The sequence below is a fragment of the Xenopus tropicalis genome, chromosome 8, assembly GCF_000004195.4.
Source record: "Xenopus tropicalis strain Nigerian chromosome 8, UCB_Xtro_10.0, whole genome shotgun sequence".
In the NCBI taxonomy this organism is placed as follows: domain Eukaryota; kingdom Metazoa; phylum Chordata; class Amphibia; order Anura; family Pipidae; genus Xenopus; species Xenopus tropicalis.
This window is the reverse complement of record NC_030684.2, coordinates 24,185,958-24,209,381: the sequence shown is the minus strand read 5'-3', so window position 1 is coordinate 24,209,381 and position 23,424 is coordinate 24,185,958. Positions and strand designations below refer to the sequence as shown.

The 23,424-nt window shown below is 39.8% G+C and overlaps 1 protein-coding gene across 2 annotated transcripts in view; it reads left to right on the top strand.

The window, feature by feature from the left end:
• Positions 1 to 23,424, top strand: part of col27a1 (collagen, type XXVII, alpha 1) — a 178,112-nt gene that overhangs the window by 58,987 nt on the left and 95,701 nt on the right. For both annotated transcript variants that reach the window (XM_004916698.4, XM_002935498.5), the window contains exons 12-15: positions 2,005 to 2,049; positions 15,577 to 15,630; positions 16,112 to 16,156; positions 21,758 to 21,811. In XM_004916698.4, coding sequence (XP_004916755.1) covers positions 2,005 to 2,049; positions 15,577 to 15,630; positions 16,112 to 16,156; positions 21,758 to 21,811 — 198 coding nt within the window. The remainder of the gene's footprint in view (positions 1 to 2,004; positions 2,050 to 15,576; positions 15,631 to 16,111; positions 16,157 to 21,757; positions 21,812 to 23,424) is intronic.

Below are 23,424 nucleotides of genomic sequence, written 5' to 3'. Positions count from 1 at the left end.
CAGGTCCACTTTAAGAACTCCTATCAGCTTTTTTTTCCCGAGTAGAACTTGCTGTATATTACCTGTTCTATGCTACTGCTGTTTTCACTGGGCCCGTTGTGAGGGGTGTTCTACAGCAGAGCTTGAACAAGCTAGACATTTTCCCATGCAGTGAAGCAAACAGTTGAGGCTGGGTCTAGCTTAACACGTTTCCATTTGACTGATCTGAAAACCATATTCCCTGTGATGTTGTAAGGACTAATTACAAACAAAGCCTTTATTCTGCCCTCTAAGTCATTACATTTATAAATAAACAGCAGGGCCCACAGAATGGTGCATTTTGCAGAGGGAGCCATTCCTTAGCACACAGCGATAGAGGAATGTTGTGGTTACCCTGCTAATTAAATAGGGAACAGTAAATACGTAAGTGTGTGTGTAATACATCTGTGACACACAACTTGTGATAATTGTGTTAAGTACCAGGAAGGCACCAGTCTCTGGAAACTGCATGCTGCAAAGCCCTTGCATTCCTTACAAGAAAATGTAATTGCATCTGACAGCAGCATTGGTTTGCCTGCACTGCAGGTTCTGTCTTTTGAAACAATATGGCAGACAAGACTCCAGTTTCCACAGTGCCTTAAATAAGAACAGAAAGCCCCCAGAAAGTTCAGGCACATGAGAGCAGGGCCTTCCTGGGGTGTCTGTCTGGTGCAGCTAATGAGAGGAAAGTGGAGCATTTGTAGGAGCCCTATAATGAAAGTATGGGTTTACTTCTCCTTTAAAGGAACAGTAACACTAAAAAATTAAAGAGTTTTAAAGTAAATTAAATATAATGTACTGTTGCCTTGCACTGGTAAAAATTGTGTGTTTGCTACAGTAATACTACTATAGTTTATATATAATAAGTATTGTGTAGCCCCAGGGGCAGCCATTCAAGCTGGAAAAAGGAGAAAAAGCACAGGTTACATAGCAGATAACGGATAAGCTCTGTAGAATACAATGGTGTTTTATCTGTTATCTGCTATGTGCCTGTGCCTTTTCTTTTGAATGGCTGCCCCCATGGCTACACAGCTGCATTCTTTATATAAACCATAATAGTGTTTCTGAGGCAAACACACCAGTTGTACCAGTGCAGAGCAGCAGTGCATTATATTGGAATTTCTTTTATACACTTTTTTGGTGTTACTGTTCCTTTAACAATGCCCAACAAGACTGATCCCAATCAAGTTAAAAATAAGATTTTTTTTTTTTATAATACAGTTTGGCTTCTGTTTGTCTCTAACCATACAGATTGCCCAAAAATCCAACCCCATGCCCACATTTTCTGGCTAGAAAAGAATTGGAAGGTCCAGGTAAAAAGTCACTTTATTATACAGAGCAATTTTTTTTAGCTGCTTTGATGAATCAGCCACTAGAATACTGTAGCACATTACTCTATGATCCCTGGTGCCTGCGCAGGTACCCCTACCTGTTGCTTTTACCAATGAGATTCTTGTATTGTGATCAAACTTATATTGTTACATCATACATTACAGGTAACATTTCAAGATCTTATTAATTGTACAGTATAAGAGCAAAGCTTACTGTTTGCATAAAACATTCCTTATTAGAATATGAGGTCAGTGAGAGCTACTACTTCAATCTTCAGATTTCTGTCTATAGTGAACCCTCGGCCAGAACAAGCAATATAGCAGCTCCTACTTTACACTTGCAAAAGCAAAAACAGCCAAGGAAGTGACTATTGTGCCAGAACAGAGATTTCAGTATAATAACCATCAATAAATGTCGGGCAGGTGAGGCATAGAAAACTTAGATTAGATTTAGTCATGAATTTTTAAACTAGTCTTTTCGTTTCAAGTTTCTGCCCATTAAGAAATCGTTCCCCCTCTCTGTGCTGTGCCTAGGGATGATGGCACAGAATAAGATGTGGCACAGACTGTTTTCTTGCGAGCTGCCTATGCAGATTAAGCACACATGCTCCCTGTTGAACCCGAAACTAAAAACGTTTTCTTTGTTCCCACACAGGGTTTGCCTGGAGTTCCCGGGAAGAGGGGCACCATGGGTAGGCCGGTAAAGTTTTTCCTTGTCTACTTTGCAGACTTTGTGTAATGAAACAGGAAAACAGAGTCTTCCTGCTGCTAATTTTAACATGGTTTTCTCCTACAGCAGCAGGTACATGGTAGGCATAGAAACCAAGCATCCCAGTCCTGTTGCCATGCCAGTTTGTACTGAGCCTTAAAAACGTTGAGTGACCTGTATTGTACATTTGTGTATCATAAAAAAACATCTTGAATGGTCAAGGTGGGTTTCATATCCAATGCTTTACTTGAGCTTAAGTAGACATAATCTGAGTTCTTCTCTGAGCAATTTTGCAATATACATTTTCTATTTTTAATGGTTTTGGACCAACCCAGTCTATTAGCTGAGTGTCAGCTGGAAGACTGGGATAAAAGAATTCCTGAGGCGTTTGGTTTAGAAGCTCTTTTTCAGAGACCCTAACCCTAGGGTCAACCCAACCCTAGGGGCATTGATTTTTATCAAGAGCTGATAAGCCAAATGCCTGTTAGTTAGCAGTGTAAAACTGCTAATGTCTCAGAAACCACTAACAATAAAAAAAATGTAGTGCATAAAATTGCTAAGATCAGGAAACCTGGCAAGTTGGTCCTGCCCTGCACTTAAACTTTTTAAGAGTTCAACCAAACTGTGGCCTTGTCATTATACTAGAGTTTTATCAGTTCTGCAAATGTATGTGTCTTTCACTTTGGTCTTTAATGGCATCTGGGACATGCAGATTGGGGGGCTAAGAATAATAATAAGAAAAAGTGGAATAAGCTGAAGTCGAAGAACAGTATGTTGGGTTTTTCAACCCAACATAATGATAAAGCTGGGGTTGAGAAGAGAGCAGTTACTGATGGGAACATCTGCCTTTTGGTGTATTTAGGATGCCCACAGCAGTGGGCTAGCACATTTGGTGCTCTACAAAACCAAAGTACCAAAAAAAATATTTGTCATATTTTTGTTCTTAAAACTTCTTAAATATTCTGTTCTTAAATATTTTGTACAGGTATGGGATCACTTATCCGGAAACCTGTTATCCAGAAAGTTCCGAATTACGGAAAGGCCATCTCCCATAGACTCCATTATAAGCAAATAATTCTAATTTTTAAAAATGATTTCCTTTTGTCTCTGTAAAAATAAAACATTACCTTGTACTTGATCCCAACTAAGATATAATTAATTCTTATTGGAGTCAAAACAAGCCTCAATATTTAAATGATTTTAGCAGACTTAAGATGGACTTAAGACTTATGGAGATCCAGATTACAGAAAGATCCCTTATCCGGAAAACCCCAGGTCTCTAGCATTCTGGATAACCGGTCCCATACCTGTACTACATGTTTATTTATGTTTATATAGTAAGTTAGGGTCTCACCAAGCTTTGGAATCATCCTAGACCAGGGGTGCCCAAAAGGTAGATTGCGGTATATCTGTAGATCACTTTAAAGTTTCTGGTAGACCTTGAGGTGGAATGCAGTGGGATGACATCCCCCTACTTTATTTTCCCCCCAGCATATTGGAGCTTTTGAGTGCGGCTTGCTCAAGCCATCCGTCTTTGTAGTTTCATCCCAGTATAGAAGATTGTCCCCTCCGGGCTGCTGTATATATTTGTTCCCACTTTATATATGTTTCTGTGTGCAGACTACAATCCTTTCACATTAAACTTAAAGTTGGCAGTTGAATAATGTTATGTGGGCATTAAATGTGAATTTGGCACTGTATTTATATATTGCTATCTGTATTTGTTAAACATCGATTGATACTTTTTCTTGCTTATTACACCAAATGATAACTGTGGTAGATCTCATGAAGGAGGCCAGGTGGCAAGAGTAGATCACAGGGTGACAAAGTCTTGGCACCCCTGTCCTAGACGTTCATACAGCACACACACCTTGCATGCCACCGGCATTTTAGATTGCACTTACCTCTTTAAAACAGTCACATCTTCATATCTTATGTGTTTTAAGTGGCAACAGACATAAGTTTAAAGTGCTGGCATTAGAGCCAGAACATGTTTCTGCTGTAATAGTTATTGCAAGTGAGTTGTGTTTGGCTTTCTTCCGAAGAAGTTACTTGCGAGATTTGCTTGTCTCCCTGTCAACAAGCCAGTTGGTTGCTATAAAGGCTGAAGGGGCAGCACTCAGGACTTTATTAGGGTATATACTAAATATCATCTACATGCTTCTTTTTTTTCGGCAGACATGGATTTGCAGCAAATTTCAGTGTTTCGCCATTGGTGAATTTTTACACAAAACAAATGCAAAATTTAGCAGCAAACAATTTCAGTGCGTGGCAAACTGAAAAAAAAATGGTTGGGTACATTTTTTGACCCACGCAAAATTTTTTTGATGCGTGTCATTTTTGGATTCGCTCATCACTATTCTTTACCTGTGTCCCTACTTTAGGGAGACAACACGTAGAGCCGTACGAGGTCAGCAGTAACTGCAGTTCCAGGATCCCTCTCTTGCCCTCTAGCTAATTTTTAGATTGTGCATAGACCCTGTCTATCTGTCTGTCATCTATCTAAAATCTCCAATATTCATTCTCCAAGACAAGGCTCATGAATGCAAGTTTTAGAGACTAGGGCCCTCTACTGCATGTGCATTTAATGCCAATGTATGTTCCATCTGCAACTCTAGTGAAAACAGCATACATATATCTTAGTTCTGCTGATAAAAAAAAACATTGGGAAAGAGATGCAGTGAAAGGTTTTACCAAGTCAAAGTCAGAAAAAACCTTAACTACCATTAAACAAGAAAGTGAAAAACAAACTTCCTGCTGTAATAATACTATAATATTTACTATACGGTTTTTGGTGACTGGTTGGAGAGCCTGTGTTCATTCAAATTGCAAGAGGTGTGTGGCGACATGGTGCAGTTGCTCCCTGTCTTAGCCGTGTGTCAGAAGGGGTTGACAGCCTGTGCTTCTCTGACTGCGCAAAGCGTGTAATCCAGGTAGTCAGACTGATACCCAAGGGCCTCATGGAGTTGCTGTTTGCTCAGTGCATTGGTTCTGTATGAAATCCCTGTTCACTTGCCCTCCAGAATAAACTTAGGAGGCTTTGTGATCCATACATAGAGGTGCATAGTCCTTTTTTCTGGCACTAGACTTTATAAAGGGGCATGATGCCTACCCGTGTGCCATAAACCTGACATATTCCTAGGCTGACAGTGCTAAGAAACTCAGTGCTAAGTCAGTCATACGCCCCTTTCATGAACTCATACTATCCAGGGAGTTGGTTCTGCCTTTGGCACTACTTTTATTCCTAGGCAGAAATTGCCATAACATATTGAACAACAGCCAGATATTGAAAGCATTTTGAAGCTGTTCATTAGAAAGACTGCATCATTTTCTGGACTCCAGCCAGGACTGCTAATGATCCCTTAAAGACACTGTCCCTACAAACTCAGAAGAGTAACAACATTAGTCCCTGTTTGGCACAAAGACAGCATTTTTTTAAATATGCAGTTAATTGTGCACTTGAAATTCATTCTCTAAATATAATGTTTAATAAATCCTGAATTCAAATCCAGTGTTACAATATAAGGCATTTGGGACCCTACACCTAAATGGCCACTCCCCTAAATCCAAACTCTTTGCCAGCAAACCACACCTCTTTCAAGGAAAGCAGGCTCCTGTATACAATTTAGGATTATATACGTACAGATACAATCATATAAATCTAATTTTTAGTATATTTTAGGAAACAGTCCCAACCAATATCTTCGTGCCATATATATTGTTTAAACTGTTAGTCAGACATGTTGGGAAATTTTATCTGCTGATGCACAATGTTAGATTTAGATTAGAGGAACGGAGCTTCCATTTGAAGCAGCGTAAGTGGTTTTTCATGGTGAGGGCAATGAGGTTGGGGAATGCCCTTCCTAGTGATGTTGTCACCATCATGTATGGCCACTTGTGTAGTAACTGTAAATTTGGCACGCAGACCAAATTAATCAGATAAGGAACAGTATTAGCCACTGTATGGCCAACTTAATTTGTGAGGGTGATGAAAAAGGGCCAGCCACTGCCCAGACAAATGTGCCACATTAATCTATTCAATGAGCTTATTGTAATACTAATAGTTTTCGTTCAGCAGCAACTGGGAACCTACAGTTTTGAGATTCCCTATATCACTGAGGAAAGGATTAATGGCCAAGTAAATGGTCCCTGCCGTTATGTGTAAGAGGCAACCATGCTGGACTCTGCACGTACTTTCCTTATGTTTTATGTGCAGTGCCTTAGCTGTCAGTGGCGTGCTAGTCTGCATTGGTATGATCTCACCAGGGATACAAAGAGGTGATTGCCAGCTTCCATTGCAGGCCAGTTTTGGAATAAAACTCTCAATGGAATAGTTTCTGTCCAGAACACATCCTGAATTGTGCCCAGTGGGGCTGTATTTTATATCTGGATGGAGGTATAAAGATTTACTGTTGGAAAGAATGAACTAGTAGGTTTTATACCAGCCATCTGTGATCTACCGTGCATGTTACCATATATATATATATATATATATGTATATATATATATATATATATATATATATATATATATATATATATATATATATATATATATATATATATATATATATATAGAATTTAGTCCTAAGTGGTGCACCACCATGTCTTGGTGCACATGAAAAATTAGATTAAAAAAATTAGCATTGTATCTTGCAGGTCTTAATCAAAAAAATTGTATTTATTGGTGAAAAATTAGTGTGTGAACTTGTAACTTGTATCCTTGCGATCTTTTCTACCATAAGTTAAAGATCAAAAATCATGGTATAGAGGTACATGCTCCAGACCATGGTAGCTCCATGGTGGCTCGCTGTAATGACTGGCGTGTTTATGGGCTTCCACTTTTGTTCCCATTGTTCTGATTATGGCCAGATACCTTGAATTGCCCCTCTCAAGCTTGATGTTATCTTACCTTCAATCAATATTCTACCTTAAATTTTACTTTCCACATTTTGGTGGATTCCCCTTAGTCCTCGCCCTGTAGATAAGTGTTTCCTCTTACACAGCTTCGCTACACTGGCCAATCCTGGCATCATCAAGTACGGCCCACTTGTCTCCTAGTCACTTTTTCCGCTGCCTTTACTCTAGTCAGAGTCCCCATTCACTCGACTGTTTTTAGTCTGGAGCCAAAAATATAGCTCTGGAATTATTTTGTTTGTAGGACGATGTCAAATGTTTCCATGGAATACAGCAAAGCTATGTTTACTGCTCCATCTTGATCTTACAGTTTATATTTGTGAGCTTGCCTAAGCTGGATAGAGAATTTTCTTGGAGTGTAAGTCCCAAAACTCATCAGCTGCACAAAACCACTGTAGCTCTTTCCAAATGATAGGACGGAAACATATTCCAAGTCTGGCTGCAGTGTGATGCTTGTTATGAACAAGCTGTTCTTTTGATCGTAGGAATTCATGTATTTCATGTACTTTCTTTTTGGTCTTTGGGTATTTGGGCATTAAAGTTGGCCCTCACTTAGTATAAGCTCCAGATTAGGATTTAGGGCATGAATATGATCTAAAGTACACCTTCGTAATCGTCATCATGCCAGGTTTTATACTATAATTCTAGAATCACATAATAAGAAATAAAGTAAATATGGGCAGTGACATTTAAGGCAGACTGCCGTTTTGACCAGATGTACAATCCAACAATGTTTTTTTGGCATTATGTTGGTCTGACTGGTTGGATGTTTCTTGTGCTCAGGAATTTCAGTGACAGTTGTGCTTGCTGATGCATACTCCAAGCAAAATCATCCTGTCCTTCTAACAAGCTGATTTGGCTTGAACTGATGCGGGAGCGATCCAGTTAGTCTGAGCAACCTGATACAACTTCCTGGGATTGCACTGTACCCTGAATGCCAAAATTGCATATTGCCTGGCAGACACATCAGCATATTAAAAAATACACTGTAAGGAAGTGATTCTCAAACTGTGGCCCTGGGGGTACTTGGAACATTGGCATGGGGTGGCCAGCTGGAAGGACATTTAGGTTAAGATTCAGGGAGGAAGGATTTTTGTTCTCCTAGATAGCCCTGAAAGACCGGCTTGAAGGTCAGTCAGGGTGAGATTTGGGTTGAAAGCTAATTTGCTATCTTACATGTTCATGGAACTGTGGCTGCATGGCTAATGTACAAATGTCCTTTATCTGTAACCTAAGTTAAGGGAAACCCTGGCCAAAGATGACTGATGTACAGATGTTTTATATCTATACCCTAAGCTAAGGATCCTGGCCAAAGTTGGCTGATGTACAGATGCTCTGTATCTGTATACTAAGCTATGTAGCACCCTGTGCAAAATTTGAAACTTAAAACTAAACTTAAACTGAAAAAGTGTATCAACCACTGATCTAAGGATATATTCCTTCAACACTGTACATAAACAATAATAGGAGATTCTGGAATCATATGAAAAGCCGAAGGTCATGGGCCGTGAAATGTTATATCAGGTTCTAAATTACAATCTACAGTAGGGTGAACGTTAGTCTCTTCTTTAATAAAATAATTTGTTTGTATAAGTCCTGTGAGTGCTGACCCTCTCTCAAGCACCTTCAATATTATTTGGACCTGCACCCAGGCAACAGCAACTTATCTATACGTGAGTGCCGGCATTTACTTGGAAGCTTATATATATATATATATAATAGTACTTACAAACAACAAGTCATAGTCAGATGCAATAAGGTGAGGTTTATTGGTCCAACGTTTCGGTTCCTTACTAGAACCTTCGTCAGGGTTCTAGTAACCTGATGAAGGTTCTAGTAAGGAACCGAAACGTTGGACCAATAAACCTCACCTTATTGCATCTGACTATGACTTGTTGTTTGTAAGTACTATTGTGCAAATCCTGTGAGTGCCGACATTTTTTACTTCATTTCAATATTACTGCTCTGGCACCCAGGTATCATCTGTAAGTGTTGGTGTGCTCTTCATTCTGCACCTTGTATATATATATATTTATATACAGTGTATATATATAGTGAGCGGTCATTTTAAAAGATGCGTGTTGAACTAAAGGCAATGCTGGCTAGGCATATTAATGATACAGCGCTGTCACTATAACGTGCAGTTTGTAAAAATTATCTGCAGTCAAAACAAATGCCGTTCTATTTCTGTTCTTTTTTTACCTTTGTTTGTTTGTTTCTCACCTCCATGGTTTCTATAATAACATATTGGGGGATAAACTTGATATTCGGCTCCCTCTGTTGGCTGTCTTGTAGCTTGTTTTCTATCCTCCAGAGTGTCTTTCCAACTCATAGCTATTAATTGTTTATATCTAACTCCCTTTGCTGGAAAGAAAAAAAATTTATACTTTTATTTACCTTAGGTCCATGCTGTCCAGATTTTCCATGTAGTTTGCCAGTCATTTGATTTATAGCATGCTTGCAAGCTTGACTATATTAAAGTGATGATATCATACAAATCACTCTATGGAGTCCTTGCATGGGCTGAGCCTCATAAAAATCCCTTGGAGCCCCTACCTAGGTAATGCTTTTGCTACGTTGTCCTTTGCACAAATATGTGTAAGCAGTAGCTGTAGATGGAGTTTAAGGTTTGATGAGTGAAGCTGCCTAATTTACAGTTTATTTTCCTTGCCTTTCTGTGCTTTGCAGAATGGGTCTCTATTACGGGACGCGGTCTGGAAAATTATATAAGATCGGGAACTGGTCAGATTTATGTATGTTTTGTCCCTGCTTGATTTGTGTATAAATATGGTCCTTTTTTGATCTGTTTGGTGGTAGGTATGCAAATATTTATATTAGTAAGACAGAATATTTGTATAAACTTCTCTGCAAATACAAGTTGACCCCAGTATGCAGATGTTGGTTTCTGAATATAGACCAAACAGGTGGAGTGTGTTATTGGCAAGATACGCATTACTATAAGTATATAATATACATGCTAAGTCTGCTCTGTAATGATGTAGTTATACCTACAGTTAAAGTTGGGCAAGGGTCAGGTACCTGTGGGTTACCCACACAAAAAACAAGTAACCTGTGGGTTGCAGGTAGGATTTTAGTATGCGGGTATATATACAGGTTGGCGGGTCTGCTGGTCAGGTTATGGGTCTTATTTATATTCCTTATTTTCTATTATTTCTTATATTATCTACCTTATCTATATCTAACTCCTCTTTTTCAACTTTTTTCTGCCCCCGTCCACTTCTTATGATGTCACCTGCTTTCCTGTTTAATGGTAGTCAGTGGGTCAGTTGCAGATCCCAGATCGGGTTGGGTAGCGGGTCCAAGCAGGTAAAAATCCGGTTTGGGTCAAAAATTGGTTCACTCAGGACTCTACCTACCATACAACAATAGAGACCAGATGCAGATCTTGCGTGGCTTCCTATAGATTGTAGGGTGCTTGTGTGCCCTTGGGTCTCTGAACCAAGTCATAACCCTAGGGTGGCTCAAGCACAATTATGGTTAAAAGCATCTTTTCCTGGCTGGAGAAACAGATTTAAAGACGAGCAGGAAATGAATCAACCGTGTCAGCGAAACGACTCGCCATTACTGAAGTGTGTCAGTTGCCCTCTCGTGTCTTATAAAAATTATTTCAAAAGAAGGGTTTCATTCTTACACAATATAGTTCCCCCTGGGGTGCCAGCTGGCTCCCTGTGTGTGCGTTTCATGTACAAGGCTGGAAGGCTGACCGGGTAATCACTTTACCTATGAGCCAGCAGGAAAGAGTAGTCCTATTTTTGAAGCCGGAGTCTATTGGCAAAGCCAGTTATTGCATCTGCCAGATTTGCCTTCCCTTCAGCCTAGAAAGAGAACTTAAGCAGAACCAGATGTTTCTGCACACACACCCATACGGCTTTGCTCTTCCACAAAAGCAATGTCGGCTAAAGCTCAAGGAGGACACCTTCCAAGGGAGGCCCAGGATGATGGTAATGTTACTTTGTGTTTGGTAACAGGCAGGAAAAGCCAAAGGCGCTTTCATCCAAGATATGAACAGCAATTGTCTGTTGTCACATTGGCTTGGGGAGACTTCCTACTTGGTGTCTTACAGCAGCTCTGGAGATGCTATTTAATTTAGTACTAAGAACATGAGAGCCATATACAGTAAGTCCTACCATGTCACTTTAGAAAAATGGCATCCAGTAACCTCTTTAGTGGGCTGCTCTTTCAATAGCATAGAGTTTGCTGATAACCTTGGGTGGTTACTAATGCACAGCCAGTAAAGGAAAGACTTTAACTGCCCCCCGCTGTGAGCTTCTAATGGCACTTCCCAGGTGTATGTATGATATATATGTACTTATACCGGCAGCAGTACTTTCTTCTCAATTCATTTGTCAGGTTTCCTGCCTGGCAGGTTAATTACTGACTGTGGATTCTGTCAGTTTATTTTGTGCTCTTACTGGATCCTTAGCTAGCTCTACTAGGGCTGTTCTGATGATAAGATACTTGAATCTGGTTGGATGTCCAGTGAATACAGCCTGGCATTTTTCACATCTGGAAAGTGAAGGCTCAGTGTGTTCCTTCTGGTGATAGAGTCATCAGTGTTAGTGATGAGCGAATCTGTTCCGTTTCGCTTCACCGAAAAATTTGCGAATCTTTCAAAAGATCCGCGAAACGCCCACGACTATTCTTTTGTCGCCCGTGGCTATTATTTTGTCGCTCACGGCTATTATTTTGTCGCACGGCTACAATTTTTGGACGTGTGGCGAATTTTTCTGCGGCAAATTTTTTCATCCGTTTCGCAACAAAAACATGCCTAATGATATTGTACCACATTCGCATTGCCTTCTTGTAATGGACTTTTGAACACAGAGGGAGACGTGTGGGATGATCTGGAGTCTGAGGGCATGGCTGCTTAGGCAAGGTTAAAACTACAGGCTGAGCTAGTAAGCTGAGCTAGTAAGAAGTATGACTTAAGGATTTTTTTTCAGTGCTGGCCATCACACAGAATTGCTTATTTCAGCATTTGAGTGGAGTCCTCATGTCACTGCCTGTCTTACCCATAGTCATAGGTTTTACCCATGCTTTGTTATAACAGGTGAATTTTTTTACTGCTGTGGTTCTCTGCTAAATCACAATATGCTGTGCAATAATTGGCTTGAAAAAGGAACTAAACTGTTATGAAAGCTTGCTATGATTATCCTAGTTAGCCAATAAAGGTATCACCTTTATACCACTTTTGTTATTTGTTATTTCAAAAGGGTTACCCTGTAAACATTTTGACTGGCTAGCACGGTACATCACCTTTTCCTGCATTAATTGACCTAATACTTTTACAAAAGCTTGGGGGCAATTATAACCAATAGCAAACTTATACATTCAGTTCTTGATGTTTTCATTAGGCAAATCCATAGGTAATTAAAAAAGGAATGTATTTCATTTTTGGTGCATCATTTACAGTAGTTATGATGCATTGATATCAGGTACAAATACCCCAGAATCACCCACGAGAGACTTTGTGTCAGGGTTGCAAGGAAAATACAAACCTTTCATAATTCTAGAAGCACTGAATTAATGCTGGCTTCCATGTTTAGAGCTTGATAGGGGAGTAATAGTCATCATGATTGTGATACAATAGCTAATGCTTAGACACATCATTTTTTTTTAGGCACCCATCATGTTTTAGACAAGTTTGCATAACAAAGTAGCCCACATGGGGCTGCAGTACAATCAGCTCCAAGCTTTCCAACATACAGGGAAAGTGCGAGGCCAGGAAAAGCTGCTCAGCCAATCAGTCCTGGCTGCTTCTAATTTTTCCACCCAACATTTCCAGCTTTCAAGCAATTGCCAATATAGGGAAATGTCCTTGAACCTTGGCTTGTCCTTTCCCTAACGTGCATTTCATCCCATTCTCAGAACTAGACATGCGCTGCTGGTGGCGAGGGCAGGAATGTAATCTAGGTACCCAGTGGCACACATCTCTTCCTTGTGTGTTAAAAAAGAATGGAAATGGTTTATGGGCAGTCAAAAAACAATACTAAGGCCAACAGAAGGAATAATATTCAGAAATAAAATGGTTGCTGATTACACTTGATACCAGGCTTATAAAAAAAACATTCCCTAGTGTTTTATAGTACAGGTATCGGACCCCTTATCCAGAAACCCATTATCCAGAAAGTTCCGAATTACTGAAAGCCCATAGACTCCAATTTAATCAAATAATTCAGATTTTTAAAAATTATTGCTTTTTTCTCTATAATAATAAAACAGTACCTTGTACTTGATCCCAACTAAGATATTATTAATCCTTATTGGAGCCAAAACAATCCTATTGGGTTTAACTACTGTTTACATTTTTTTTTTTTTAGTAGACTTAAGGTAGGAGATCTGAATTACGGAAAGACCCCTTATCCGGAAAACCCCATATCCCGAGCATTCTGGATAACGGGTGCCATACCTGTACTGTAAATTTCTCTGAAATTCTACTCCAATTTTTTTTAGCAAACCTTCTGCATGTTTATATCACTGGATGTACAAGTTTTTAATGACTCAGATTACTTCTTCCCACTTCTTCCCACTTCTTCCCACTTTTATTTTAACAGAGCTCTTGCTTCTGTAAATAATATGTGACTAGAACTGGCAGGTTGTGCACATTAGCCCTGAATGCTAAGCATCGTTGAGTCAGTATGGAGGGCTTCAGTGTTCTTATGAGTCTTTGCCTGGATAAAGGAGAAAAGGAAGAATAGCACATAACGCTGGTTCATGCCAGTAGGAGCATGATATTCTTGGTTCCTTATATTGTGGCTCTGGTCCTATTAGGGAGCCTGGCACATAAGTGGGGGGTTTCCGACTAATTGTCAGTTAGACTGAAATTGGGGACAATGGCTATTTCCTCTGTTACACTTAAATGTGAAGGTTATCTGAGGTGAAGATGTATTAGCTGTCATAGATATTATTGTTAAATGGCTTCCTTTATAAAAGTAACCTTGTCATAAACTAAGGTTGGTTCTCCAAAGGGGGGCTTGAACTGAAAAAGTCCAACAACAACCCTAGGAGCATAAAAGGTGCTCCTAAGCAGAACAGCTACAACTATGATGCCCATATTCACTCAGAGAGGATGCATGGTGTGTTTGGTAGACACTTCTGCCTGTAGGTGTTTCCTTTTGGGAAAGCTGGCTTGAAAGTCAATGTCTGCAGAGGTGTTTGCCATAAAGAATAGTTTTACCGACCAGGGCTGTAAGTTAAGATGGGTCTTTTCATCACCACATTTATCCTTGAGGAACTGAGCTATTAGAACTGAGCCTTATAAAAAGCATTAATAACTGTTGCAAGCTCTATCTAGAGTGCCAAATATTCTTATGATGTTCTCTAAAGAGAGTAGTGTGGATATTGGTAACTGGTAGCAATGTTTTACTTGTGATTCCAATAAGCATGTGAGGCTTTTGGAGAAGGAGGCTTAAAATGCAACTAAGACCAGTACCTATGAGTTTTTTTTAGGTTAAAGGTAGAAGGATTCACTTATATTAATGCATGTGTTATATATAATGTGCCTGTATCAGAGCCAGAATATCACCCTGTACAATTATTTCTATATAATATAACCACATTCTTTAGACTATTAGACTATTACTATTAGACTATTAGACTTTACAAAGACATGGAAACAAGTATAGAAGCCAAAGGAGTCAAATGCTAGTACATGAGTGGGAACTAGATGTCTTGCCTACCTTTCCTTAGAGGGGCAATATATGCCTTTTTAAACATGAGCTCAATTAATAGAACTTATGCTGAACATAATTTTTGCCTGTTTTCTTAAGAAATATCTGTTTTTGTTATTTCTTGTAACCAGTTTCACATTCTAACCTCATGGTTAGACCTTCTTTTTAATGAGCTGTTCCTTATCTCAATGCTTAGGGAAGAGGGGTTTGTTTATACAGAGCTCCTTTTCAACAAATTACCCTGTTTACACAAAGGGCAAAGGGGAAAGTTCAAGTTAAAACAAAACCAATTTTCTATAAGTAATTTAGAATGGCAAAAGATAAACAGTATTTACAACCAAGAGGTTTTCCCAGACACTTTAGGATAGTTAGTACATTGCATTTAACACTGTTACACAATTATAGCCAAGTATTCCTTGAAAGTGTCAGATCTTCTCTGTGACTCTGCCCCATCATTATTTCAGGTGGTAGCTAGAATGGAGTAAACAATAGTCACTCAGCCATACTGAGTGAGTAGCTGCATACTTTCCATGTGGAGGACTGAACTTCTGTTAAACCCACATGCTTGCAAGCTGGATCCCATTAAAATGGCAATGTATTGCAACAAGTATTACATCACCTTTCACCTGTTAAAAAAACAAAATAGCATGGAACTCTTTGGCAGGCTCGTAGTGTTTCGGGGCTGCATCTGGCTCCGGGACCTCCTCCTGGATGTATACATTTTATAGGCTTTATTAAATGGCATTAAAAAAAAACAACGCTCTAGAAGCAATAACAGCTTTCAGACTGTGCTCGAGTTGTATATTTCCTGCCAGTGACAGGCTCTGTTGTGTACGCTGCAACTGATTGCTCTCACTCATCTATTTCATGTTTGATTGACCTTCATATTGTTTTGTTTTTTATACCTTTAGGGATTCCCTGGTGATTTTGGAGAGAGGGGACCTCCCGGGTTGGATGGAAACCCAGTGAGTCACTCAGAATTAATCAATAGAAAATCATTTTGGATTATGTAGGCATTGTATGAAGCCTTTGCCTACAGAATTATGCCACAAATGGAAGGATTCCTTTAGTCATGCAATTAAGAAAACTGTATGGAAACAAGATATATGCAGTCCGTTCCATCCCAGCCCTATATGGGTTTGCTGGACTAATGGCCAAAAGAAATACAAACCCAGCATGTATCTATGATAGATATATAGACATCTCTTTTTGTATGAAAGATTTCCAAAATGCTTTTCTCTTTAATACTATCATGTGGCATTAACACAGGGCAGATCTTGGACTTTTCTTGTGTATGAAGGCCTCCTAAGCTTCCTCAGCAATCTGGTCTGTCCTTTCTTAGTGCTAAGGGATTTATAAGGCCTGGCAACAGAGACAGCTGCCTGCTGTGTTTCTGCAATGTTACTGATTGTGACCATGTGATCTTATTTCCCCTTTATTTTTTAGGGTGAATTAGGAGCCCCAGGTCCCCCCGGTGTTCCTGGATTCATAGTAAGTGTGCCACTTAATGTTTAGTTATAGAAGTGGTTATATAGGATGCACAGAGCTATTGGTTTCATCATTGACTGTATCTTATTTTGCTTTGTTTTTCACCATCACAGAATTTAGCTCACTCCATTGTCAGTCCCCATAGCTGAGTATCCAGTATGTACACACTAAACAAAGATTTAAAAGGTCATTGTGCTGGAGAACATCAACGACTGAAAAAAAATCTTTTTTTTACAGCTCATAGCATCATTGATCTGGACTTAATGAGTAGAAAGAGTTCTTTCTTGGTAGCAGAAACATATCAGACCTTCCTTTTGAACCATGTTTTACTTTGCTGCCCAGTTGAATAGTGAACATATGCCCCTAGGGGTGTGATTCTGAAACTGTGGGTCCTGATGCTGTATAGAGTGGGTCGCCATCATCCCACTTTAAAAAAGTAAATCTTCAGGCAGAATTCTTGATCAAAAAGTAACTATTGGAGTACCGCCTTACGCGTTTCATGTTCACAGACATTTAATCATTTCTGGTTGATGGCCCAAAACAGAGGTCTAGAATTAATTATTTTATTTTAAAAACATAATATTCCATAAGTGCAATTAACAGATTCACTTTCTAAAAGTTCCCTAATGGCCAGACCTTCCCATTGTGGGTGTGCTATACCAAAACCCTATAACAGAAGATTTCATTCCTCCCATAGTTCCTGTAGACTTACAGTTCATTCTGCTAACCTTTCCAGACACATTCCAAGAGGCATAGGTAGAGTTCTCCGTTCCAGGTGCTGGACCAAGGATATTCATTACGTAAATAAGAGTTGCACACTCCTAAACCAATACAAAGTTAGTAACCTGCCATTGTGTAATAGGATTATTTCCTCTAAATATTTGCTTAAGCTACTATGTGGCAGTAATCCTTCCTATAAACATAGAAACATCCCTATACATTGTAAACACCCCCAGAAAGGCCTTGCCTGTGCATGCTGCATTTGTGTCTACCTGCGGGTGGCTTGTTCTGAATATTCCATTTAAAAGGCACCAATTGCTGTAATGTGAACCTCATGTGGTTGTAAATAACATGGGGCCAGTCCTGAATAAACAGTGGCCTAAAGGGGTCTTTGTAGCAGGCAGCACAAAGAGGCAGCTTGTTTCAGGCACGCACTGCTTTCTGCTGTGACTTTGGCTCTGTGCACATGGGTTCAGGAGTCTGGCTCTGCCAATGAAACCTTTCTATGTTTTCCATGGACAAGTTCTTTACGTGGCATTTGACTGTAGGGAAGGACTAAAGAGACACTCACTCCCCCATTTTTGCTTTTCCTTCTCTGTTTAATTTTTGACACTGTTATTTTCATTATTTTAGCGAGGAAATGTGATCCAGGGATAAACATAGGGCTTTTTTGCCCACCCTAGGCCTTTCATCTTACAACACATTGCATAGCATGCTGAAGATTGTGTAAGTGAGCTCTATCATCTCCCACAGGTTCGCTAAAGCTTTATACAACAAAGTTGCCTCTATTTTGTCTGTTTACCATGGCAACATGATGTGTTCTTACTGAATGCATGCAGTGGGTTGCCATGGAAACTTTTGAACATAATTGTGCCATACCCGAAATATGAAGGCTGAGCATTGGCCTTAGAACAGCCATGCATTGTAAGCTTCCCGTATTACAGAGCCTGTTTTAATGTTAAACTGCAGATTATTGTCATTTTAACATTTTAACTGTGTGGCTGGTAGTGCAAAAGGTTGTAGGTTCAGCAGCTTTGACTAAAACAAGTCTCTTGGCCTCCTGCCATGGTCCCTCAGTGACCAGTGCAGCCCATTGACTGCTATTGTCAGTAAGGCCATTGATGAGCATTCCAAAATGTGGCTTAGGATAGACCTATAACAGATCTCACACACATCTCTACATGTTAAGCGAGCGGATCTTCTCCCGTTATCCCCCACCTACGGGTGGGCAACATCGGGCAAATCCAGGCGGTTTCAAAATATTTGTAAGTAGTATTTACCTTCCATTTATCTAGGCTCTGTCTTAAGTACTTTCTACAGTGTAAAGCTGGGCATACATGCACCGATAATATCGATATTCGGTGCGTGTATGGCAAGTCGGCGAGTCGACCGATATCGCAGGAAGCTGCTGATATCGGTCGACTCGCCGATCGGGCCAGTTAAAAGATTTTGATCGGGCGCCATAGAAGGCGCCTGACCAAAATCTGCCTTCAGCGCTGAATCGGCAGAAGAAGGTAGAAATCCTATTGTTTCTATATCCTTATCTGCCTGTTTCAGCCCTGAAGGTTAGTGGCCGATCTGACAAACTTTCGTACGACCGATGGTCGCACAAAAGATGTCAGATCGCCACGTGTGTGGCCACCTTAAGGGCTTGCCTTATTTTGTGCACTGGAGCTTTTTTATTGTTGTATATTTGCATTTATACACATGTGCAGACCTTTAGGGGCGGATTCACTAATGTACGAATTCGAATCACGAAATCTGATCATTTCTGATGATCGCAAATGTCCCAAAAATTAATTTCGTTTGAATGTGAAAATTTCATATTGAAATGATTCTTTGCGAATGGCGATCCGTTAGCCACAAAATTTTCGTATCCCGACGATCGTAAACGGCGCAAAACCCTTTCTGACTTTGACACTTCAATGCATGATGAGGGAAGCTTTCCAAAGGACTCACTGGCACTCTGCAGCTCCAACCTGGCCAAAAGAAAGTCACAATACTGAAGCTTGAATGAATTCCGAAACTTTCGTACTTGTTTCGAAATTTTTTCGCACAAATTGTCACGCAAAGTACAAAAAAGTAGAAAATACGCACAGTTCTAAAACTTACAATACAAAATACAATTTTTTTTTGTGCCCCTTAGCTTCTTGTGTGCCCAGAATTCTGTCTCTGTATATTTGTATTTATAATTATGGGTGGGATTTGTATCCCTAAGCCCTTTCAGTAAATTGTCAGGGTGTTTCTAAAATAGATTTTTCTGCTGCTGAGTAAGTACTTTTTAGTGTAACAAAATAAATGCTTTGCTATTATATGCTTTGTATTAGCCCTGTCAAGCCCTGTTTCACTTTCTATAATATTAGCTGTATCAGTTTCTGGATTACTCAATGCCTACGTACCTCCTCCCACTCACCCCTCATGAATGCAGTAATGCTGAGAACTGTAACACTGTGTCTAACTGAATCCATCAGGGGAATGTTGAGACCAAAATGGAAGTACCACAGCCTGTAGCAATTTGTTTTAAGGGCAGGGTGTAAAGTGCAACAAAACATGGCAGTTTTCACCCTTTTGTTTTGCACTTTGCACCCTGTGCTGGATTTGACAACTGACTCCTACTGAGTATATTAAAACTATCTATATCTACTATCTGGTAGAAATAAATGTCAAGCCATTCAACAAGCTTTGCCAGACCAGATGTCCTTTGTAAACAATGCCCTTTGCTGACCATAAATGCTGAGATTCACTCATTTGGCAAGGTCGCCAACAAGTGCATGTTTGCCTGATCTGTACATCTAGGTAGTGGGCTGAGTTGAGTTGATCCAATTGTTTGACCCCCCCCTGGCTCATGCTTAGAGTATGGAATTATGTAGTTCTCATCCTACAAAAATTTAGAGCCAGACTAAAATATAGCACAACCAGATGTCAAGAAGGCAATTGTTTTAATCCCAAACACGGGTCAATAAACTGCTGACACATGAGTGGACAAGTAAGAGACAGAGGGTACCCATCCATGGACTCCCAAAGCCTTTTCAGTATGAAAACTGGTATGAAAACTGGGCCATCCAATTTATTACATCCAAAGAAAGATTAAGGATCTACCTGTAAAACTAATTTGCAATTCTGCCTTGCGTCTATCCTTCTATGTCAGACCATTGAGGACAGAGCTGCTGATTATATCTCTGAGCATGTTGAAAAGCAAGTTGGTGCATATTACATGCCTTTGATCTCTTTTCCTCCCTCGTTGATTCAGGATGTAGTATTGAGAGACACCAAACCCCATTTATCCAAAAGATAGGCTCTTGTTTCCTCTCATCCCAATAAAAAAAAAAAAAGAAAAGGCCCTTTACTATTGGCTTGGTGAGCTATCCCTGGCTCCCAGTCTGTTCTAAAGCTGCTTCGCATATATTGGAAGATTTCCTTGGCTGATTACGTTAAAAAAGTACAGTTTTAAGGAATAACTTAGTGGTGAGCAACAGTAAAAGCCCTACCGAACTTTATCTTGGCCCAGATGAGCAGCAGTGCTGAAAATCAAGTTGCCATGATCAAATCCGTAGCACTTAAAAATGACTGACTGATGTGGGGTTTGATCTTCTGTCTTAATTAATCTACATCAAGAACATCCAACCTAAAGCCTTTTTTGATGTTGATGAACTTAAATTCTAATTCTACAATTCTGTCAATTCAGGTCCTTCAGACCAATGGGGCCCTCCGATGGGCCTACTCAACTGATATGTGGGAGAAAATCAGGCAGGTTTCATTTTTCCATTTGATCAAGGGCCACATAAGATTTTTTTGTTTAGTCCTCACTAAAATGGCCTGTATCCCCTAGGGCCAGACAATTAGAAAAAATCCCCATATTGCCTACCCTAGATGGGCATACCCTGGAAAGATTTGCTCAATTGCCGACCTCACCATATAAGCAGATCTTATAATGTGTGGCCTATATCCCCTAGGACCAGACAATCAAAAAAGCCCCATATTGCTCACCTTACGTAGGCATTACCGGGAAAGATCTGCTCAATTGGCAACCTCGCCATACAAGCAGATTATATAATGTGTGGCCTATATCCCCTAGGGCCAGACAATCAAAAAAGCCCCATATTGCTCACCTTACGTAGGCATTACCGGGAAAGATCTGCTCTATTGGCAACCTCGCCATACAAGCAGATTATATAATGTGTGGCCTTCTTTACTCACTACTAACGGAGGTTACCATCTAAAGCAGTAAGTAAATGGGAAAAGAGCTGATGAGCTGATGTGGAATATGGTCAGGACTTCAATATTGTCAATAATAGTAAAGAGACTAGGGCCAAATCTATTCAACAAAGAGATATGTGAGCTCTGTGATGGTCTATACCAGGGATCCCCAACCTTTCTTACTCGTGAGCTGCAGTCAAATGTAAAAAGACTTGGAGAGCAACACAAGCACCTTAAAAGTTCATGGAGGAGCCAAATAAGGGCTGTGATTGGCTGTTAGGGAGTCTCTATGCACACTATCTGCTTACAGGGGGCTTTATTTGGTAGTAAATCTTGTTTTTATTCAACCAAAACTTGCCACCAAGTGAGGAATTCAAAAATAACTCCCTGGTTTGGGGGCACTGAGAGCAACATCCAAGGGGTTGGTGAGCAACATGTTGCCCCCGAGCCACTGGTTGGGGATCACTGGTCTATACTATGCCTGGGGTATGGTGTCAGCCCAGTGAGCAACTCTAAAGGAGCTGGGGTAGGAGGGATTATGTCTGATCAGGTTTGGGGTTCCAGGGTGGGGATGAAATTGACTGGCATATATACAAGGTTTATGCTTCTCTTCTTTAACAACACAAGCTGTCTTTTTTGTTTCCAGCTTAAATTGTTTTTAAAATATGCTCTTGCTATTCCCAACAGGGCGATATGGGTGCTGTTGGAGCTGTAGGATTTCCGGGACTCAAAGGTTTAAAGGTGAGTGTAGGTTCATCAATTTCGTTTTAACTCACAGTGCTTAATTTGTGTAATATTCCATCCTTGCTTACTGCTGAGATTGTTGTTAGACTTCCATTCCTATGTATTATTTAGCAAAACAAGTGGTTAGCTGCTGTATACATCTCACCTTTGTGCCTGGTACTGAAAGAAAACATTCTTAAGAGTGGTATTTCTGGGAGCATTCTGCTGGGGATTGACTGCTTAGGATTCCAGTAATCATGTCCATGAAGCTATAGTTGCTATCCTTTAGGCTTCAGGTCAAGTTTAATGATTTCTGTGCTTAAATGAGACAGTGGGATACATTGTGCAGTATAAAGAACACTAATAAACCTGTTGCTGGATACTGGAATGGACCAAATCTACTCCAGACACTGTAATATGCACATTATAATCAACCACATTTAAATAGACAGAAATAGTGCATGGCTTCAGCTTTCATTCTCTAGATGAGCTACAGGCTACAACCCTTCCCTGTATTATTAGCAGAAATTGAATAAATGTGCAATAAAGATGCAAAGGAACGCAGTGGGAAATATGTAGTATAACAGTGCAGTATTGGCAGAGCTGCCATCTGCTAAAGGGCACGAAGTGTCCTGGAATCCAGGAAAATTACAACTACTTATATACAGGTATCGGATCCCTTACCCGGAAACCCATTATCCAGAAAGTTCCAAATTACGGAAAGGCCATCTCCCATAGACTCCATTTTAATCAAGTAATTCAGATTTTTAAAAAATGGTTTCCTTTTTCTCTCTAATAATAATAGTACTTGATCCCAACTAAGATATAATCCATCCTTATTGGGGGCAGAACAGTCCTATTGGGTTTATTTCATGGTTAAATGATTCCCTTTTCTCTGTAATAATAAAACAGTACCTGTACTTGATCCCAACTAAGATATAATTACCCCTTATTGGGGGCAGAACAGCCCTATTGGGTTTATTTCATGGTTAAATGATTCCCTTTTCTCTGTAATAATAAAACAGTACCTGTACTTGATCCCAACTAAGATATAATTACCCCTTATTGGGGGCAGAACAGCCCTATTGGGTTTATTTCATGGTTAAATGATTCCCTTTTCTCTGTAATAATAAAACAGTACCTGTACTTGATCCCAACTAAGATATAATCCATCCTTATTGGAGCCAAAACAATCCTATTGGGTTTAATTACTGTTTAAATAATTTTTTTAGCAGACTTAAGGTAGGAGATCCGAATTATGGAAAGACCCCTTATCTGGAAAACCCCAGGTCCCGAGCATTCTGGATAACGGGTCCCATACCTGTACTACAAATACTATAGAGAATTCTCTTGTATAAAAAGAGATGGTTATCGTCAGTGTCTGTGTAGCAGGTTATAGGGCCACATAATAAATCAAGACAGCCTGACTGTATGGCGGTGCTTTTCAAATAACGGTGGCTAAACCAGGATTTTGAGAGAAACTACCTAAACATACCTATGCAGCTAGGGCCATCTAGAGGGCAAGAGATAGCTGCTGAACGCCACTGTTACATTCTATATACTTTGTATATACTTTATAACTTTTTTAAAAGGGGGCAGACCATGGTTCTATGGGTGGATTAATGTATATA